The 19,755-nt window shown below is 52.5% G+C and overlaps 12 protein-coding genes across 12 annotated transcripts; 8 read left to right on the forward strand and 4 right to left on the reverse strand.

Moving 5' to 3' along the window:
* Positions 1-870: 870 nt before the first annotated feature.
* On the forward strand, positions 871-1,449 carry VTN49DRAFT_765 (uncharacterized protein; the record flags this gene model as incomplete). Its single annotated transcript, XM_069415942.1, has 2 exons — positions 871-1,285; positions 1,340-1,449. 2 exons carry the CDS (start codon positions 871-873, stop codon positions 1,447-1,449), a joined length of 525 nt encoding a protein of 174 aa, XP_069271125.1.
* A 917-nt stretch (positions 1,450-2,366) lies between these two features.
* Positions 2,367-2,918, forward strand: VTN49DRAFT_766 (uncharacterized protein; the record flags this gene model as incomplete). The annotated part of the gene is made up of 1 exon (XM_069415953.1): positions 2,367-2,918. One exon carries the CDS (start codon positions 2,367-2,369, stop codon positions 2,916-2,918), a length of 552 nt encoding a protein of 183 aa, XP_069271126.1.
* Positions 2,919-3,346: 428 nt separating this feature from the next.
* VTN49DRAFT_767 (uncharacterized protein) lies at positions 3,347-3,574 on the reverse strand (the record flags this gene model as incomplete). The annotated part of the gene is made up of 1 exon (XM_069415964.1): positions 3,347-3,574. One exon carries the CDS (start codon positions 3,572-3,574, stop codon positions 3,347-3,349), a length of 228 nt encoding a protein of 75 aa, XP_069271127.1.
* Positions 3,575-4,951: 1,377 nt separating this feature from the next.
* Positions 4,952-6,173, forward strand: VTN49DRAFT_768 (uncharacterized protein; the record flags this gene model as incomplete). The annotated part of the gene is made up of 2 exons (XM_069415975.1): positions 4,952-5,325; positions 5,399-6,173. 2 exons carry the CDS (start codon positions 4,952-4,954, stop codon positions 6,171-6,173), a joined length of 1,149 nt encoding a protein of 382 aa, XP_069271128.1.
* Positions 6,174-7,124: 951 nt separating this feature from the next.
* Positions 7,125-7,577, forward strand: VTN49DRAFT_769 (uncharacterized protein; the record flags this gene model as incomplete). The annotated part of the gene is made up of 1 exon (XM_069415986.1): positions 7,125-7,577. One exon carries the CDS (start codon positions 7,125-7,127, stop codon positions 7,575-7,577), a length of 453 nt encoding a protein of 150 aa, XP_069271129.1.
* Positions 7,578-8,232: 655 nt separating this feature from the next.
* Positions 8,233-8,970, forward strand: VTN49DRAFT_770 (uncharacterized protein; the record flags this gene model as incomplete). The annotated part of the gene is made up of 1 exon (XM_069415998.1): positions 8,233-8,970. The coding sequence occupies one exon, from the start codon at positions 8,233-8,235 to the stop codon at positions 8,968-8,970; it is 738 nt and encodes a 245-aa protein (XP_069271130.1).
* A 556-nt stretch (positions 8,971-9,526) lies between these two features.
* On the forward strand, positions 9,527-10,928 carry VTN49DRAFT_771 (uncharacterized protein; the record flags this gene model as incomplete). The annotated part of the gene is made up of 2 exons (XM_069416009.1): positions 9,527-9,551; positions 9,613-10,928. The coding sequence occupies 2 exons, from the start codon at positions 9,527-9,529 to the stop codon at positions 10,926-10,928; spliced, it is 1,341 nt and encodes a 446-aa protein (XP_069271131.1).
* A 165-nt stretch (positions 10,929-11,093) lies between these two features.
* On the reverse strand, positions 11,094-13,868 carry VTN49DRAFT_772 (uncharacterized protein; the record flags this gene model as incomplete). The annotated part of the gene is made up of 2 exons (XM_069416020.1): positions 11,094-13,733; positions 13,809-13,868. 2 exons carry the CDS (start codon positions 13,866-13,868, stop codon positions 11,094-11,096), a joined length of 2,700 nt encoding a protein of 899 aa, XP_069271132.1.
* A 1,148-nt stretch (positions 13,869-15,016) lies between these two features.
* Positions 15,017-15,604, reverse strand: VTN49DRAFT_773 (uncharacterized protein; the record flags this gene model as incomplete). Its single annotated transcript, XM_069416031.1, has 3 exons — positions 15,017-15,180; positions 15,234-15,371; positions 15,595-15,604. The coding sequence occupies 3 exons, from the start codon at positions 15,602-15,604 to the stop codon at positions 15,017-15,019; spliced, it is 312 nt and encodes a 103-aa protein (XP_069271133.1).
* A 592-nt stretch (positions 15,605-16,196) lies between these two features.
* On the forward strand, positions 16,197-16,445 carry VTN49DRAFT_774 (uncharacterized protein; the record flags this gene model as incomplete). The annotated part of the gene is made up of 1 exon (XM_069416042.1): positions 16,197-16,445. The coding sequence occupies one exon, from the start codon at positions 16,197-16,199 to the stop codon at positions 16,443-16,445; it is 249 nt and encodes an 82-aa protein (XP_069271134.1).
* A 294-nt stretch (positions 16,446-16,739) lies between these two features.
* On the reverse strand, positions 16,740-18,573 carry VTN49DRAFT_775 (uncharacterized protein; the record flags this gene model as incomplete). The annotated part of the gene is made up of 2 exons (XM_069416053.1): positions 16,740-16,982; positions 17,041-18,573. The coding sequence occupies 2 exons, from the start codon at positions 18,571-18,573 to the stop codon at positions 16,740-16,742; spliced, it is 1,776 nt and encodes a 591-aa protein (XP_069271135.1).
* Positions 18,574-18,633: 60 nt separating this feature from the next.
* On the forward strand, positions 18,634-19,007 carry VTN49DRAFT_776 (uncharacterized protein; the record flags this gene model as incomplete). Its single annotated transcript, XM_069416064.1, has 2 exons — positions 18,634-18,698; positions 18,803-19,007. 2 exons carry the CDS (start codon positions 18,634-18,636, stop codon positions 19,005-19,007), a joined length of 270 nt encoding a protein of 89 aa, XP_069271136.1.
* Between the last annotated feature and the right edge of the window lie 748 nt (positions 19,008-19,755).

The following is a 19,755-nucleotide window of genomic DNA, read 5'->3' on the forward strand; positions in this document are numbered from 1 at the left end:
ACGCAAGAATAAAATTGCAAGAATTTGAAATTCTTGGACTTGATTTCCACCATCCCAACGGTACGTGTCGCTGGCTCGATTTGTTACACTTTACGGAGAATTTCCATCGTAAACACGAGCAATATGCTCAATGGGAAATACTTGGTAATTGCATCTCGTCAAACATAGTGCTATCAGCCTATGATGGAACCAATAACTACTTCACTCGGTGCTAGACGGCCTACTAACGATTCACCTTGCAGATTAGGTACCTATTTACTATGTACTTCAACAGGTCGGGTTCGCCGAGGACTAATTGCAACCTCCTCGACTTCAGCTGTCGTTGACTGCCCAATTTCCCGAAAACTCGCTTTAAGTATTTACTTACTAGTAACCTGCAGGCAATATCGCGTGAAGATATCATGCTTTCGCGTTCCAGGCCGCAGCTAGCTTGCAATGATTAATGCCTTATCGCCTGCATTCCCAAGGACCATCCCCTCGGTATTGAAACATGATCCGTCCGCAGCCATCCGAGCCAGCTATGACTGCTACGGTGAAGGCAATTTCGGCGTTGTTTCCGGTTGAAAATCCTACATTCGCGATTCCTTGGTTATCCCGATGCCTCGACATTGATGGATAACAGGAGAGAAAAAGAAAGGAAAAAATGCTGCGCACTTAATACCGGATCGTTATTACGATGAGTCTGTCTAGGTTATCTTCTGCAGTAGATCTTGCAGAAGATCTTGAATAGACTATAAATCTTTTCGGATCTCTCCGCCGGCATCGGGTCCCGCTTTCTTTGCTCGTCCCCTTTAACCTGATCTCTCGACATCAGTCTCACACCTAGCAGAGTTGATTAGCGGAGATCGACGAAAAAAAGTCATCTCCGCTATGACAATATCCAGTGCCTCTCAGACTTGGACAATTCAATTCTGTAATCCGCCACCGACGGAGCTCCGTAAAGGGCACAAGCCCACGATGGGGATCGCTGTCAGGGTCACCACTCAGGGGCCACCGTTCATCTGTGCTCGAAATCCATCAGTGTTTGTTTGGCTTCATGACAAAGCGTCCGGGCGACGCGTACCAGAACTACAAGGAACAACAACACAACAAATTCTCAGTCGAGATGCGGATGCAGCCAACGGCGTCTCGTTTTTCGATGACTTGTCGATTTTGCGAAACGGGGCATACGAATTACGGTTTCAGGTTATGTACTTGAATGCTGCCGACATGCTGGCACCTGGAAGCAATATCCTGACCTGGCACGTGGCCGTTACTGACACGGCTCCTGTGCAACAAACTGGGTGTGAGTTCTCTAAGTCGAAAAACGTCTTTCTCGGCTCGCTAACCTAGTAACCAGCACATCAGCATGCCCAGGCCCTTCGTGAACTTATTCCACATCTCAGCGGTCGATTAACGATTGATAGAATAAACCAGTGGGAACAAAAGGGAGCTCCGGAGACACATTGATGGAAGTTGGAGTTACAAGAGATACTTCGCACATGAAAAAGAACTTAGCAAACGGAAAGTTCGAACATATGAAATCGAATCTCGATCACTGTCACCATGATTACTTGCGAGCATGGACATTATTTTTGTTACTGACGTAGAATTGAGGCAACTAATGGCTCGAATTGCGCGCAGTTAATGCAGGCAAATTACTCTAGGCAGGCGATCCATATATTCGTTTCGATAACGTTGGCCGCTACCTAGCCCTAACAAACAGCGGATGTGATCCAAAATCGAGTCAAGTCCTAGCAAATCCATACAGTGCTATCAACTACCGGAGAGTAACTGGCAGCATGGTATATCCGTAAATTATTGCACACTTAGTATCCATAAAAGTCCGAACAATGCATAAAAATGACCGGTCGCATGCAAGTTCAGAGTTCGTGAGAATCCCTGTTTTTGCAGCCTTATTTTTTGGCTTGTGCCCAATAATTCGATTCGATTACAAATGGAAAATAAATCCAGCCTGCAGTCACGACGAACCGCAGCAAACCCCTCAGCCGCATCGGGGGCCGATGTACGAGAACAATTCCGCATGATGATACCAGGGTCATTCGGGCATACCCCGCGGCCCGTGCCCGTACCACTAGACCAGGCGGCACGTGGACGATGAGGTCACGACGAACTAAATGTTGACATTCTTGGAATTGGAATATAGGTAGGGTCTTTGCCACGGCATTCATTTATGGAATCATGGGGCCTGAAATGAAACAAGACGGGCTTGATCGTGCTCTGTACAAACAATATTTCGCTCTGGAATATTCGTCAGCAACTACTTCAACTACTACTACTAAGCTGCAAAATACTGATAAATGGTCGCTACGGTAGCCCGTAGTAGCTTTTATTTTTCGTTTACTTGCAACGTATACTGACCGAAAATGATGCGGTCGCGCCGACATTCGTGGCCTTTCAACGCTATACACAGTTCCAACAAGCGCAAAGCCGAAGAGTCGGAGTCAAACACGTTCGGTAGCCACCGAAAATCATACCCCATAACTTCGTCATCAACACTTACGAGTGAAATCCCCGCTATCGTCATCAGCGACGAGGATGATGCTCTGTTATCCGCAGGTATCGTACCATCAGATCGACGCAAAGAACACAGGAGCCGGTACCAGCTTCGTCCACATCGTCGCCGACGACGGGACTCGCTCCATGATCGCGACGACTCCACGACAGTCGTTTCGTCGATCGCCGAGGCGGAAGCCGTGCCTTCAGCGATACTGCGACGAATCTTCTGGGAGGGAAGAAACAAGGCATCCAACCTGTTTTATCATGAGTCATGTTCCCTGAGTTCGCCAGATCTGCCGTCGCAGGTGACGACAAATGGGAGTCACCGGCCCGTGAAGAGACACCGGAGATGTCATTCAGAGCAGCCGAGGGCGTGGAAGGAACCAAGTGCAGGTCTCTGGACGTTGGAAGAGGAATAGACGTTATGTTTCAGATGGTACTGGGGTTCAGCACTTTGCATGGTCGGTTAGAAAGGCGCTTTGGTTCGTTTCTGGTTTTGCACACGGAAGATAGATCCATCATGCTCGTCACGAAGCTGTCTGTGTATTTAGGCTAATGTTTAATATTTATGACTATTGCCTTTACTTGATCAGGACTCATACATCTGCTGTCGGGAAAGATTGCCCTCGCGGGATTCCCACACGTTAGAAGCCCCAGGCGAACGGCCCCAAGGATTGCATCAGCAACCTGTTCATACGGCTACTGATGCGAAATGGCCAGCCACGTGTTGGCCCACAGCCACCGGCTTTAATTCGAAGAGCTCAAGCATAACGACAGGATTGAAGTCTTGGCCTCGCACAACCAAGGATGAAGCCGCAAGATCACCGAATGGTGGCTCGATTGGGGATTATCGGAAGAGTCCAGACTTGCTCAAGAGCTGGAAGAGAGGAACAAGCAGGAGCAGCAGGCACCATCTTAGTACTAAAGTCTTGTCGCTGCAAGGCACACCCAGACCGGCTTGCTCAGAGTTCTGCAGCCGGCGAGCAACGCAGGCTTCGGGAAGGACGCGTGATTTAGTGCAGGGCTCAACCCACGGCCGCTCCCCGTAGGTAGTCGATCTTGTAGCCGAGCCCATACCACGGCCACGGGTGTCAGGGGCCCATGAATTTATATTATCATCATTATATTATTATTATTCGATCTGTATACTTTATATAACCTCGCGGATTTCCTCTCCACCTCGTTGCTCCAATGCTCTTTGTAGGTTTGTGGTATAGGCTCGGGCAGTCTACCCAGCGTCATGCTGTGACTTCGGACTTCACAGTACTAGCACATTCTGGCAACCTGAGGTGTGTGTCCCTTATGCCATCAAACCGTGGAATGATTGGCCGGTTTGCTGTGATCTTAACGTTATCTTGGCATCCTAAATGATCCTATGCGATGAAGGAAAATCCAACCATTCCATTGCGGTTGGCCCAGCTCCACAGAAATCTAAGTTATTATCTTCCCCAGAATTCATCGGAACATTTTAGCCTAGCCGCAAGATCTCCCACAAGGTCCGAGTCCAAATAACAATCGCCAAAACTACATGGTTACGTGCTGATGATGCCAGTGAATTTGTCAAACTAGTACGGAGTATGCTACCTGTCAGTTATCATTGCTAATCATACTTCAGACATAAGCGAAAGAATGCTACAGTGGGATCACCAACTGATCATATTGAGGACAAGCAATGAACCGCTCTTCAAGTTCCTTTGACGTTGACTTGCCACTCCGTACACTTCTCAACCAAATACTGAGTTGAGTACTAACATGATGAACTTCTCTTTTGTTGGCTTGGCTATCGTAGACAATTGATATTAGCCGGTCTTCACGAAGTTTCCATCCAGGCTTCCAGAGTCCATCGGAGCCTGATTTTGTTCTCCAACGTGAGCCATTTCAGTCAAAACCAAAACGGTGTAATCAGCTCTGGGCGTTGCGCGATACGGATGACGGATTGAAAAAAGATGCAGTAATTCGCATTTCCAGCATAAAGCGACTTAGTGTGGGGATAGATTCGTGGGATGAATGCTACCGTATCGACAACCGAGGACAACGTTCTCTAGGATGCACAATACTTGTGAGATGGATGACATAGTAGTGTTAGCGAAGTAACATTTACGGGGCCGTTGAAACAAGCTAACGGACACTTTGTGTTCATCCAAACAAACGGGACGAAACGGTGGAGACTTAGTTCCCATAGTACCATGAACCCCTGGCATTCCTGGACAAGAGCAAAAATATCCGGGACCCCAACTGAGGGCAAAAACCCAGGTTGACAGATTGCAAGGGATATCCGTGGTTAACGAATTAGATTTGGGGCTGATTGAAAGAGGTGGATAGCATGACGCAACACTCGATGTTATAAATCAGCTCTTGAGCCCACGTCTAGAGGTGCTGGAATTGCTGTCCTTACTTGTCCGAGTGAATTGCGTGAAAAGCGTGAAGACACAGAGGAAAGCAGCAGCACAAGATGAAGCCTCTTCTCTCGTCGCTTCTTGTAGGGTTTCCCGCCCTCACCCAGGCCGTCACCCTCTATGCAAGCCACTACAATGGCCAGCTCTACACCCTAGAGTTCGAGCCCGAAACGGGAAAAATTGAAGTCAAGAACACGCAGGAAGACTGTGGCTCAGCTCCAAGCTGGCTCACCCTCGATCGCGACAGCAAAACTCTCTACTGCGTGGACGAGTCTGGAAGCCTTTCCGCCGGAACTAACGGCAGTCTAATTTCGTATTCTGTTGCGGACGATGGCACGTTGGCGAAGCAAGCGCAAGTCAAAACTCTAGCGGGACCTGTTCACAGCTCACTGTATGGCAATAACAAGAATTTCATTGCTGTTGCCAGCTAGTAAGTTCCTCCCCATATCGAATTGTTCTTTGTTCTTGAATAGCATTACCCAGGATGCTGACTCCGCAGCAAGTGGCGCCGGTTCGCTCCAAGCTTATTCTCTCCCACTCCAGGAATCGCAAGACGCTCTTCAAAGTTTCCTTTTTGGAGCGGCCGAGGGTGACTCCAGAGCACATGCGGCATATGCGGATCCCGTAACTGGGTCCTTCATCTGGGTTCCTGACCTGGCAGCGGACCTGATCCGCATCTTCTCCGTTAATCAAGAAACAGGCCAGCTGACGGAGTGCGATGGCGTTCGCTCGAACCCAGGCAGCGGTCCCCGGCACGCTGCCTTCATCACGGGCACAGGCGATAGCTCGACGCTGTACGTGGCTAACGAACTATCCAGTACGCTGTCAAGATTTGACATAACGTACTCCGATCCTGCCTCTTGCCCTACTTGGAACCACACTGGTGAAACTGCTATCCCAGGCAGTGAACCGGGCAAGACCACCCCCGCGGAGATTCGCACAGTTGATAACCGCCACCTGTACTTTTCCCTCCGTTCCGATCAGGCTTTTGACGGCTCCGATTCCATCTTTCACGTGCCCGTCGAAGCCGGCGGAGAGGATGGCGACCTTGAGACCAAGCTCAATCGCTACCCATCTTACGGCTCTATTCCGCGCACATTCGAGATTAGCCCCGATGGTCGTTACGTTGCGATCGGCAATCAATTCAGTGCCCATGTTGCCATCGTAACGCGGGACCCCGAGACTGGAGCCCTTGGTGATCTCGTTGGTCGCATTCAACTTCCGCCAGAAGGTAGCGCGGACAACTGGAACGGTGTCAGCAGTGTCATTTGGGGCTAAATGCAGGGGCTGAACTTTGGCCATGATTCTCTTCGCTGTTGAATTCATTGTGTGAGCGCATGATCTGTTTGTGGCTCTATAAAATGTCACTCCAATCTCACTAGGATGATGGATGAGCTTACTAGGCTGCTTTTCCTTATTAGGAAGCCTAGCTAGCTGTCGGTGTACGTAGATTGTATTCCAATGGCTTCAACATTCCAGACTCTGAAAACATTGGCCATGAACATTCTTCACTATCAGGCCCAGGTCTGCTGTCTGCTGTAAAGCGGACCAATTGGCAGCATTCTCGCCCTGCATTTTGACGTGGGCGACATGACAACTCAGACATCTGCCTAGCTGTTATCGATTTCTAGGCTTGACTGACTTTCGAAGAGTGCCATCTTCTTCTTTTCTCTATTTGCACAAGACATACCGTCACCACAAAATGAATTCGGAGCTTTTCAAGCCGCTACCATGCTCGACAGAGACGATCCACGGGTTGAGTTTGCAAACAAACCAAAGGCACGACGATCATCAACAGCCGGTAGATATGACTGGAAACTCAGCTTTCACCTTCTTCAGCCGTAAAGAAGATCCTATACCTACCTTGCCGAAACTCAAAAACCCTAATACCAGCCGAATTCCGAATTACCGGCTCCACGCCCAGGAACCGTCCCCACACCGATACCCCAGTTTGCGTAATCTTTCGGGACTGACTCAGCATGAGCCCGCGCAATTGTCGAATCACAGCGATTGTTTGTTAAGAAACATCCACGATGATTCGTATGAACGTCTCTCGGGCAAAGACGCATGACCAACTCGCAGATTCAACATAGCGCCCGATAGACATCTATAGACCCAGTAGCAAGCCTAGTTACATCATCAATTGACATAAATACTCGTCTTGCATCCAACTTCAGTCCCATGCTTTCAATCCGTCGAACAATTGAGAGAGGAAATCTCGAATGAGAGATGACAGAACAACCCATCGAGCCTCAGACACATAACTCCAACACATCCATCGAGAAGAGTTCCGCCTCCAAATCAAACAAGTTATCCTTGTATCAGATACTCCGACTCCCATCACCATCCCGACCACGCTCACAATCCTCCCCGGCGGAAACCAGCACACAGCCGGACAAGAAGCACACACGTCGGCATACTCAACCCTCATCGTCGTTCAAGTCCCAGTCCGCATACACCATGGCTCCAACTTGGCCCAAATCGCCATCGTCGCCGCGGTCGTTCAATTCTGGCAACGAACCATTCTCCCCGTCTTCTCCCAAGAGCAACAACGACTACAAGCGATACAATGGGACGCTTAATCACTACGGTCGGCATGCCAACTCTTGGCTCTTTAACGACTTCAGTATTCGAGAAGCGGTCCGAGAGGGCCTCGAGAGGTTGCGGAGCAACGACAAGTAACGATGGGTTCGCGACATTCGGGAACTGTTCGACATAATTTTGTCTAGAACGCGGGCATCTTGCCGGTGCCATTCTGACTTCTGACGCCCGATCGGTTCGGCGACAAGGCTGGAAGCCTACGATCGCTACATGACAACGATAGAGGCTCCCGCGTCCATTTCACTTGGACAACTACTCCGTACGCATTCCGCGATTGGATGCGACACCAAAGGATTCGGACGAACTGCGTCGATGCGACCGAGGAGGATGGGATACTCCTGTATGTAGTTGTTCTTGGATGGGCATAAAATCATGTAACACCGATGACCAGATAATGAATGAACAATACCAATTCAATTGGATCAAATCATGCTCTGTGCTGCGCAAGAATGCCCACAAACCACTAGTATATGCACTAGTTATCTATGATGAACTGTCGAAATCGTGAGGGGGGCGCGAGGTAGAGCCTCAGCTGAAGGATCGACGGTAGGCGGCACTAACTCCGCATAACCCACTAGACTCGCTTTACTGAATCGATTTTAGTCGCGTCAGAGTCGAAGCTCCAGCAAAGCCATTTCCCCTGGCCCAGAAACTCGCGTTATTTCTTCCACAATCCTTTCCAAAACAACTCTGTTAGTATCTATCGAGAACGCCGTACAACAATCCAACAACAAACATGCTGGAGCCGGAAGCTTTCACGCTCGACCTCCCCACAATCCTCTCCATCGCATTCGCCTTGTCCTTTATGCCCATCGCATTCGGACTTGGCAGCTACTTGATCCCTGCCAACCAATTGCGCCATCGCGTTCTCTTCTACTGGCATGCCTACGACGCATTGACCCATCTCTTCATCGAAGCTGCGTGGCTATACGAGTGTTTTACCAGCTACATCACCGTCCCCGCGGGAATCTTGCGCGAGCCGTACTTCCTCGGCCGCTCGGATCGCTTGTACGGCCCCAAGTACGGTAGCGGGCCGAGTGCGCGGCTGTGGCAGGAGTACGCCAAGGCGGACCGCCGCTGGGGCGGCGCGGACATTGGAATTGTGTCCCTGGAGACTCTGACGGTGTTCCTCGCGGGGCCCGCAGCGCTGTATGTGTGCTACCTGGTCTACCGCGTCGCGAACACCACGAACGATGCGCGAGCTCGCGGCGCGTCTCGGGGAAAGCTTTGGTTCGTGATGACGGTGCTCGCGACGGCCGAGATCTACGGCGGATGGATGACTTTTGCGCCGGAGTGGTTTAGCGGCAATGCCAACCTTGACACTAGCCACCCCGTGTATCTGTGGTTGTATCTCGTGTTCTTCAACATCCTGTGGGTGATTGTTCCTGGCTGGATTCTGATCGAGGCGGCGAAGGAGGTCAAGAAAGTTTTTGTCGCGGCGGAGGCGCAGTCTGAGAGCAAGAAGGGACGATGAATTTGCTGGCATGGCTTTGAATTTGGCGTTGATTATGTAAGGACCTTATGACACTGGATGTATTTACCTAATGTGTCGACGAGCATGGATGGAAGTTCATTGTAATGCTAGATGCTGCTGGTTGTTGAATGAAATGAATCAAGGGACCTTCATCCGAACCCAACCATGGCGGACTCGCGAATCCGAGGACCAGCTGGCGGAACCGAGGCCCAGCAGTCCGGGAAGTGGCGGTGCGAGGCTCACCCAACCTCCATTCTCCCTCTCAATTGGGCAAACTCCTTTTCGCCAAGACCTGAATGCCAAACCCTAAAAGTTCATCAGCCACGATTACCTATCTGCCCCCCCGCTGTGATGACGCCTTGGGCAGTGGGGTTTCCTCCCATAGCAGTACGGGTATCTGGGTCAGTGTATTATAAAAGCATATAAGAGCATCCCTGGACTCATGGGCAGTTCGTAATCTTGTCAATTGTCTTCAGAAATCCTGCTTATTCTCTCCTTAATCAGTACTAGGTACTACGGTATCAAATAATTGCTAATTCCTGACATTCCGATCAACATGTCGTCGAATCCTCCGCCTTCAAGTATGTCCCATTCCGCGATGGTTTGATTGCCAGGGTTCGTCTGATGCTGACACCTTCTCAGACCCAGCATATGCGCCGCCCCAGCAGGGCCAGGGCTATCCACCTCAGGGTCAACAGCCCTACCCGCCCCAGCAGCAACCCGGCTGGGGCGCTCCTCCACCGGGCCAACCTCCGCAGCAACCAGGATACGGCTACGGCGCTCCATACGGAGCACCTCCGCCAGGCGCTCCGGCTCCGCAAGCACCATATGGATACCAGCCGCCTCCACCGCAAGGATATGGCTACCCTCCGCCGGGCGCATACGGCGCTCCTCCACCAGGCCCATACCCAGGCTACGGCGCGCCGCCTCCTCAGCCGGGATACTACCCGCAACAAGGCTACGGAGCACCATTCGCAGCTCCACAGGTTCCCCCAGCACCGCCGTCACCGGGCTACATCCCGGGCCAGAGAGCCCCGGAAGATTACCGGGCCGATGCGGAAGGGCTACGCAAGGCCATGAAGGGCTTTGGTTCAGACAAGGCGGCATTGATTAGAATCCTTGCCAACAAAGACCCCCTGCAGATCGCTGCGATCCGCGAGACGTACTCGAGCCTCCACCGGCGGGATCTCTACCAGGACATCAAGTCGGAGACGAGCGGAAGCCTTGAGGATGGTCTGCTGGCCATCGTCAGCGGGCCGTTACAGCAAGACGTGAAGCTGGTGCGCGACGCGGTCAAGGGCATCGGGACCAAAGAATGGGCGCTCAACGACGCGCTGCTGGGGCGCAGCAACGCCGACCTCAACGCCATCAAGACGGCATACAATCAGCGCTACCAGCGTGCCCTGGAACGGGATGTAGAGGACGACCTATCGGCCAAGACCAAGGAGCTCTTCTCCAAGGTCCTCACAGCAACCCGCCACGAGGAAGCAACACCCATTAACCAGCAGACGATTGAATCGGAGGTGAAGGCCATCTACGACGCCACCGAGGGCCGGCTGGTCAACAACGCTGGCGAAGTCTGCGCCATCTTCGCACAGAGCTCCGACGCGGAGCTGCGCGCGATCAACGAGGGGTTCCATCGACGTTACAACCTCGACCTGGAGAAGCACATTGAGCGCGAGTTCTCCGGCCATATGAAGGACGCGCTGCTGCACATGCTGCGTACGGCGGTTGATCCGGCGCGACGCGACGCTCTCCTGCTCGAAGATTGCATGAAGGGTGCCGGGACGCGCGATTCGAAACTTGTCTCCCGCATCGTGCGGCTGCATTGGAACCCGGCGCACAAGGACCAGGTCAAGCGCGCATACAAGCATCATTTCGGTCAGGATCTGGTGACTCGTGTTCGGGGGGAGACCAGCGGGGATTTCCGGGAGTTGTTGGTGGCGTTACTCGCGTAATCGTGCAAATCGTTTTTCCTCCGTTCTGCACGTTGTATTCGATTGCACTCATTCTCCTTTTTTTTCGTGTGTTATTACCATTGTTTGTTTCACCTGCCAGTCTGAATTGGATACCCCATATTGATACTGGATATTATTCTCTTGCATAAATCCCTTTCAAGCAGGTTAAACAACCTCCCTTATAACTCTGCAGTACGCCCCCGGAAACAGGCCCGTGGACCCCGCATAGTATCCCCAGTACCACTCATCGTTGATATTCTCAGCTTCAGTAATCTCCGCGCCACGCGGGAATCCCAGTTCGTCGTCCACATCCTCCTCCGGGTAATACGACCAGAGCGCCTGAAGGACGAGCCCCACTCCTCCGTCCGGCGGAAAGTGCGCTCTTCTCGCGGCAGACGCAGACGTGGAAGAAGACGCCGGCGACGCCAGCCCCACGTGCACATCATCCGACGAGACGACGGGACTCCCACTCGCCAACGATGGGGATGAGTACGAGACACCACCGGAAGAGGTAGCAGCAGAAGGAGTAGTAGTAGCGGCGACAGCGTTTCGGATCCGTGAGGCTTTACGCCGTCTGGTGGATCCTTCTGTCCAGCTCCAGTCGCCGACAGTGCCGTGCTCGGGCGAAAGGCCGCCACTGTTGGATCGAGTAAGGAGGTCATCTCGAAACGTGTGACCGCCGACAAGGTCGCGGACGATTACACGGCGCTTATAGTCGCCATAGTCCTCGAATCCGACGACGATCATGCGGTGCCCGCGCAAACACCGCCGCCAGCCGTTGTGGCCGTTCTCCTTGGAAATCTTGCCCGACGCAACCAGTTTCAGGTAGCAGTTCGTGCAGACATCGTAGTCCCCGTCATTGCATTGTGGGCAGTGAAAGCGCGTCGCTGCGGGCGGGATCGCACTCCGACATATGTCGCAGCTGGTGCTGAACGGAACGAACTGCGTATTTGGAGTGTTCGTCGCATCAAGCCCGGCAGGGTTCACTTGCCGAACAGACACCAGTGGATGAGTACAGCAGCGTCCTTGGTTGACGCATCGTTGGCAGTATCCCCACTCGCCGTCGTTGCAAATATCACACTGCCATCGACAGTCATTGGAAATGTTGTGGCAGATATCACAAAAAGTGCCCTGCTCAAGTCTTCCAGCTGGGTTGTCCGTGGTGATGTGCTTCCCATCGACTACACCCTTGGAGGCGCCTTCTGGAGGGCGTCGATAGCGCTGAGAGCTCAATACGTGCGGCGGTTCCGTAGATGTAGACGATGACCTGGTCTTTTGTTCAAAGTTGAGCATAGCTTGAGTTCCAAATCCAAACCAGTGCAGACATCCTTTCCCTGTCCGGTAACAACGTAGACAGAGATAATAATGTCCATCTCGACACCGCGAACAGCGCTGATGTAATTCATACTGAATATCTGTTTTCCCACAGCGGTTGCATGAAATAGAAGGCTCTACATAATAAGCGGAGTGGCGCCGCGCATGGTGTCGGCGGGCTTCACTTCTCACCGCTGCAGGAGGATGGCGAGGTGAAGGCGGAGCAGATTCGGTATTCCTTGAACGTTCCACGGGTGTAGAAGGGACAGAGCTATCTGTGGTCGAAGAGACGGTTTGTCGCGCAGGAGTCTCTTCACGCTCCCGACCAGCATTCTGCCAGGTATCTGAAATGCGACCGTGAGCTTCCGTCGCCCGCCGGATCGCCGATGCCGATGACGACGAGGGTGTGGCTCTAGATCTGGTAGGCGAGTCCCGGGGGCGCCGGTGAGCCATCTCAACAGACCGTCTGGCTGTTGTCTCCAGAGCTGTTTCCGATGTTGAAGCCTGAGCGACCGGAGTCGGTGACGTTCGTCGTCGTCGATTTTCTTCATCAGAAGCTCGTCTCTGATGTCTGGGAGAGGGTGGAACATCCAAAAGATGCGGTCTTGACGCCGCTGGATGTCTGGAACTCTCCGCTTCCGCCGTCGACGAACTGCCAGAAGGCGACGGGACATGCGAATGCGATCGCACTCGGCGATGTTGTGTGTGCTCTGTTCGCCGTTGGCTCCGTTCACTGCTCTGACGGCGCAAGTACGACCTAGATGGGTGTCGACTAAGGAAAATTTGCACAAGACGATCGCTGAGCTCCTCTTCCTGGGCCTGATCCAGACTGCCCAAGTCAATGTCATCCAGCAAGCCCTCGTCCATAATCATCCGTACAATCTCCTCCTGCGTCGTCGTCTCGACATCTGACGCACTCAACAAAGACCGCAAACTTGATTGGTGCTCGATCCGCCTTGCCGGATCACCTCGTCCAACCGTCTCTCCGCTCCGTGCCGCATCACGAACCGAACTTTGCTGTATCCGCCTGCGCATTCGACGCTCGGCATCCGCACGAGCTCGATTATGAGCACTCCGCGACCGACTAGAACCCTCCCGGACTACTCCGACATCCCGAAGGCTCATTTCCCGCACCGCCTCCAGCAGCCTCTCTTCTTCGTCGTCGGATTCATCCTCGCTCTCGACCGCCGACTCATGCACCAAAACAGGATCCCCTGGGCGATACTTTTTTGCAATCTCTGCCTTCTCTTCTTCCGTCCTGTCCCGATCTGGATTTGCCTTAAGGAACATATCCAGCAGCGTTGTCACAGTGGCATTCGGCCGGGTCTCCCGCACCGACGCTCGGCAGGCCGGACATGTGTACGGTGATGACGACGAGTGTGAACGTGAGCGAGTAGCCTGCCATTTGAACCATTCCTTCAAACATGAGCCGCAAAACGTATGCAGGCAGTCGAGTAACGTGAGGGGCTGGTAGAGAAGTTCGGTACAGATCTATTCCAAACTCCAGCGGCTATCTGTCAGCAGATTCCGGCCTCGGTGCATCCAAGAAAGACAGGGCCCATGTACCGAGCAGGTCAGCTCTTTTTCCAACTCCCTCAACCCAGATTCCGAGCCGTTGCTGCCCATCTTAGGTGTTTGATCAGACTAATACCTGAATTCTTCAGGAAAAGTTCCGCTGACGGGAGTATCCGGAACTCGTTCTTTGATTCATCACATGTATTCCTGACTTCGACCGATGATCTCTGAGTGAATCTACTCGTTGTACAAGAGGAATTTATGTATTACGAGGCATGGAAACCTGTCAGCCTTTTTCATGGTCGAGCGTTGTCGGCAAGCCGTGCCAAGCAAAGGTGATCTGGCTGAGCAGAGTCTATGCTCAACACGGAAATTATCAAATAAATTACCATATTCTATGCTCCATACCTAATACGGTAAAGTGTGTTTCTATCTTGAGAAATACGTGGATGGGTCATGGCCCGCCAAAAAGGAACGGAGCTGTCAATTGGAGTTAAGACATCGGCAGCATCTATACAGTAAACGCCCGGAGCTGCCGATATGCATTACATATTTCACAGCTGAAAAGCAACAGTTGCATGGAACTGGGCTAGCATCTATGGGCTGCGCTGTGCAGTGTGTCAGCTATTCATTTGACCACATTTACGGTATGTACTGTCTCAACAACCCTGCTGGTGCTTGATAGCCCTGGTGGTCTTGTGACGATTGCTCTTGGAAGAAATACTAGTCAGTATTGATCATCAAATGGCAAATTCAGCCCATGGCACGGTTCGAAGCTCAATTTAAATGCTAGGCGGTCGAGAAAGATGAGCAACTCAGGTGGCCATTTGCCACAGGCGGCACGGTCACGCCCATCTCAAGGAATCCTAGGCAAAGCCCAGCCAACTAGACTTCCCGTCAAGTAACAGTTGGTGATACGGCTGACTTGAGTCCTATCAATCACTCCGCAGCATTCCCGAGACCTATCAAAGGCACGACACTAAGTAGAAAAGCAGCCAGGCTTCGATTCAGATCTGGTAGAGAATACAACACCATGTACCACCAACCGATAACCCCTGGATCCGTTCGCAGATAAATCCCAATCCGAAAAAAAAAAAAAAAACAAACACGAGACCAAACACAAAGCAAACCGTCAACCCGTAATTGTTAATCCATCCTCTATTAGCCGAAGCAGACCGCGGACAGCACGCCAAAGACGTGATATCTCTGACGAAATCCCCGTGTAGACGCGCTTCGGACACGGGCGGGCCGAGGCACGTTTAGCCACCGAAACCGTACAGGGTACGGCCCTGGCGCTTGAGGGCGTAGACAACGTCGAGCGAGTTGACAGTCTTACGCTTGCCGTGTTCGGTGTAGGTGACGGCGTCACGGATGACGGACTCAAGGAAGGACTTGAGGACAGCACGAGTCTCCTCGTAGATCACTAGAAAGAAGTCAGCTGCTATCGAGGGCGACGGGAAAGGAAGAAACACGTACTTGCAGAGATACGCTTGACACCACCACGACGGGCAAGACGACGGATGGCGGGCTTGGTGATACCCTGGATGTTATCACGCAAGATCTTGCGGTGGCGCTTGGCACCACCCTTGCCAAGGCCCTTTCCACCTTTACCGCCTATAATCTCAATGTCAGTGACTGCCATTGACAATTGGCTGCATCAAAGGACGCGTAGGGTTGGGGTGGTGATGGGTGATTATGTAAGCAAACACGGAACGAAGAGTCGCATGCGCGACCTCGCGCCTGAACCAGCAAAGAGGGAACAACAGGACCAACAAGAGGATCCAAAGGGCTAGATGGCAAAGAATATTATAACGGAGAGATAAAATGGGGTACCTACGTCCAGTCATGATGAATGGTGTTGCTTTCGATGAGAACGGAGCGTGACCGTGTTCTAGGGTTGACGCGTCGATCAGGAGTTGAAAGGTCAAACGGGGGAAGGAAAAAGAGAACAAAAAGGAGAATACAAGGAAGAGGGCCCTCCTTAAATAGGTGGAGCTAGGCGGGCAAAGGGAGACGCTTAGTCAGAGATTTCGGACAGAGAAATGAAGAATATAAGACGTTGAATGCTGATTGGTGGGGGAGAAGCAGCAAAAAACACAGTTAAGAAGGGCTGCTTTTGCGACCGTGTTTCGGCCTGTTTTGGGGTGGTCGATTTGCTGCGCGGACAATTGCGTCCAGACTAGGGCGGATTGTGGTCACGTGATTCTTTGCGGGTCGGTTCTTGGCAGCCCTAAAAGTCCCTCACCACCAGACAGAAGAGGGCAGACAGACATGACTCCTTAACAACTCGCTTGACGGCCCAACTAATGTTGACTTGTCTTTGACGTTTCTCCACGACTCTTTCACTTCCACAGGCTGCTGCTGACACTGACATTACTTGTTGAACATGCTAGAAAGGAGGATGATTTACATTTTCATGGAATCATTGTGTCATTAAGAATGTCAGTGCGGAACCGTCGGACGTCTCTGCCCATGGAACCGGCACGGACACGGCATAAGAATAACATACACGGCAATCTTTTTCCCAACTCCAAATATGCCTTCGCAAAAAAAACACCGACAGGAACAATTTGGCCTCCTCAGAACACCGGAACAAGAATCACGCAAAAAACACTCTGGAACACACGGATGCCGTCTGCGATATGCAAGATTAACGCTGCATATGTGATCACTGCCAAACGCCAATGATGACAACAACAAAAATTCGACCGGAAAAAATAATCATTAGAGGGGATGAGCCGAGCGCATGTGGAAACGGTATCTCCCTAGTGGGACGAGGAAATCGAAAGCAAGATGGTTGCGCACAGATTGGGCGGTAGGAGAAGCACATTATAATCGATCTTAGAGGGAACCTCCTTTGCGCTCCGCATAAGCAAAGTGATACCCATGGACTTGGCTTCGAGCGGTGGGCCACGCGTCGAGAACCGAAACGGGGGCGATTTCAGTCGACACAGTATAGGCGATCAGATCAGGCGAACATTATCAATGAATCACGGTCGGGGAATGAGTCTCCGACAGCAGACTATGTTGAAGAGGCTGATTATAGGGAAACGCGCAGATTGGGGAGTTGGCATAAGACCCCAAGCTACCAGATGACGGCGGTGAAGCCGGGCTGCGTGCAGGAGATTGGGTGCCATCGTGCGCATGAGCAAGAGTGCGAGAAGGTGGGGCGGTATCAACGACGAGCTTCTTGTTATTTTTGCTAGGGGTTTTCGCGGAGCCATACTGCGACATTAGTCAGTTGAAGGCTACCCATGTTTGCTTTCAGGGGCTAGGCACTCACAAAGCAATATTTATCCACCAACTCCTTATAGACTGGAGACCCGAGGTCGTGCTTGGTCGAAACAATCGTTGAAGGGTTGAAAAACGAGTCTTTAGCGTCGAGAACCGGAGAGGAACCCTCCGACTGGCTGACGCCGTGAGACCCAGACTGACCGTCGGCCTTTGCCCTGGTGACCAGCGTGGTCCTATCCTGAGTCGTGTCGCGGCTCTGCATCGCGGCAGACAGGGACAGGTGGAAGTCATAGCGAGTGCCAAATCCCTGGCGTGCTTGTTTCTCTCGAGGTTTGAATGGTTCGGCTTCCGGATCCCGAGAGTCAGCTTTGTTCAGTTCAAATACCGACTCGTCTGTGTCAAGCGCCGTGTGAGACCGACCCGGATTGAAGGAGAAGCCGTCCGACGGCGGTGGCACCGGCCGGGCTTTGTTCGAAGGGGGCGGCTCCGGATGGGCGTGCGGAAGGAGGCTGGCCGACGGGTGACGATCCTCACTTTTTTCTGGAATGTCCGCTTTTTCCTTTCGAGCGAACACGACCTCGTAATTCATCATGGAATTGTTGTCCCAATACTCCTCGCCGCGGACATTGTACCGGACACAGATGAAGAGTTTCTTGGATTCCAGATTGGCCCGGTCGGACAGGTTGATAGCGAAATTGAACCGATCATAACCATCGTATGGGAACTTCTTGCTGGCGTCCTCGTTGTACTCGGCTGAGACTTCAGAGACAGTTTTCCAATGATCGAAAGTGAATCGCGCCGCCACGTGCTTTTGGTAGGCGAGGTTCGCAACGGCGACTACACCAATCAAATTCTGCTGATCTGCAGAAAGATACATCCGCTCCAGCACGACGGCTCCTCGCGGGCGGGATGCTGGGTCTTTTGGAAAGTTCGTAAGACGCATTTCCCAGTCAAATTCGGGTTGCTCATGTTCCTCGTCAAAGGGAAAGTCCGCGTTGTCAAGCCATTCCTCCACTGGGGAGGTGTCAGCGCTGACGGCCAAAGGCATGTCCACCTGGAGAAAGTGCTTGATTTGTGCCAGTTGGGTACTGAAATGTACGAACTTTGGAAGAGTGGGAGTTCCCGGGGCGCTAAAGGGCCTGCGCAACGCTGGGCGCACCAGCTCTCCAGACTTCTTGCGCAGCAATGGCGACCGCCGGGGAGGCGGATCAGATTCCTCCCGTTCCGAATCGTCGGGCGAGGCATTCGATGAATCCGTGAGACCGGCCTCCGTGTCCGACTCGCTGGAGGATGGCGACCGGCGCATTGTGTGCACGTCGTTGGTCAACGGGGAGGGGGGGTCTTCCCCATGCACCATGATCCCGTACGCGGCACTTTCCTCGATGGGAAGTGCCACGGTCTGGGTCACCGATGGGCTCCGCCGATGGCGGCGGGCATACGACATGGATGAGTAATCCCGCGGGGATGACGGCTGACCCGTAGTTGATGAGACCTCGGAGCCAGCCGAGTCGGATTCTGCCGGTCCATCGAGGTGGATCCCTTGGACTGACTGCGAGCGCCGTCCTGGCGATGTGTAGGGCATTGTGATTCCAATTACCGACGAGATACAATCAACAGCTGCCTGATGCAGATTGCAATCCAGATGCTGAGGCCGAGTGTCTCCGGGAACTCGGCAGACGTTTCGACCGTAGGTCTTGATAGGCTCCCGTTAGTCCCGGTGGTCCCGTTGTCAATGGCAGGCGAGAGGAATTACCAACGACAAGAAAGCACCAAATACGGTGGGCAAGAAGAGGGTTGATACAGTGAATTAGAGACGAGAAAGAATTGGATGAGAAGGGATGGGCTGATCACGCCAGAAGCAGCACTGGCGGGTGGTTTTATATGCGGAGAGGCGATGTCGCCTTGGAACCACCCCGCTGGGAACGAAAAATCAGCGAACTAACGCCGGGAAGGATTATTTCAGACCCGTCTGCATGCGCAAACTGGGCGGAGAAGCAGGAAACGGCCGTGGAATGAACGGGCGGCCGCGGAAACAAAGAAGCAGAACAAGCGCCCGTTCCTTCCGATCAAGATTCGTCAGGAACCAGCCGTAATCCAGAAACGAACAACTGATCTAGTGAAAAAGACCCTCGCAGCCGCCTCGCCGTCAATGAAAGCAGACGAACAAAAAGCAGATGCTCAATGCCAACCGATCCGGCAGGGTTTGTCTTGCAGAGATTGCAAGAACCAGGGAAGAGGGAAAGCTTGGGGGGGGATTAGATAAGACCTGCACGGATGGTGCCACCCCGTGCGATAAAAATGGACTTGGTCGAAGCTTTGATTCTTATTGTCCTTAATCCTTTAATTCCCGGAGACAATTGACTTTGTTGAAGCTTCTTTGAATTCGTCCATCATGATTTTTACGATGGTTGCTGCAACCATTTGAATTCTGCGACAACGGCTCTAGCTCTAGAACATTGCCCATCTGCACGATAGACTAGCATTGATAGCTTAAAGAACCTTCCTCGCCACTGGGCGGGGCAGGATCGTCTACGATAGGACCCTCCTCCATATTATCCCGGTCCGGTAACCTATGAACGCGCCGACGGAGACCACCCGCCCGTGCAATTCAGTCATGGTTGCTGATCCCTCCATGGGAAGGGTCAGGCCACGACCATCATTCAGAACCACGTTTCCGTGCACCGCGCATCCCATCGCCTGCGAGGTGGTGGGAAAACTCGTCTCTGGCCAGTTGGACGACGAGGAATTTGATCGTCAACTCCCC

Source organism: Thermomyces lanuginosus, assembly GCF_041956635.1.
Source record: "Thermomyces lanuginosus strain ATCC 200065 unplaced genomic scaffold VTN49scaffold_19, whole genome shotgun sequence".
Lineage (NCBI taxonomy): Eukaryota > Fungi > Ascomycota > Eurotiomycetes > Eurotiales > Trichocomaceae > Thermomyces > Thermomyces lanuginosus.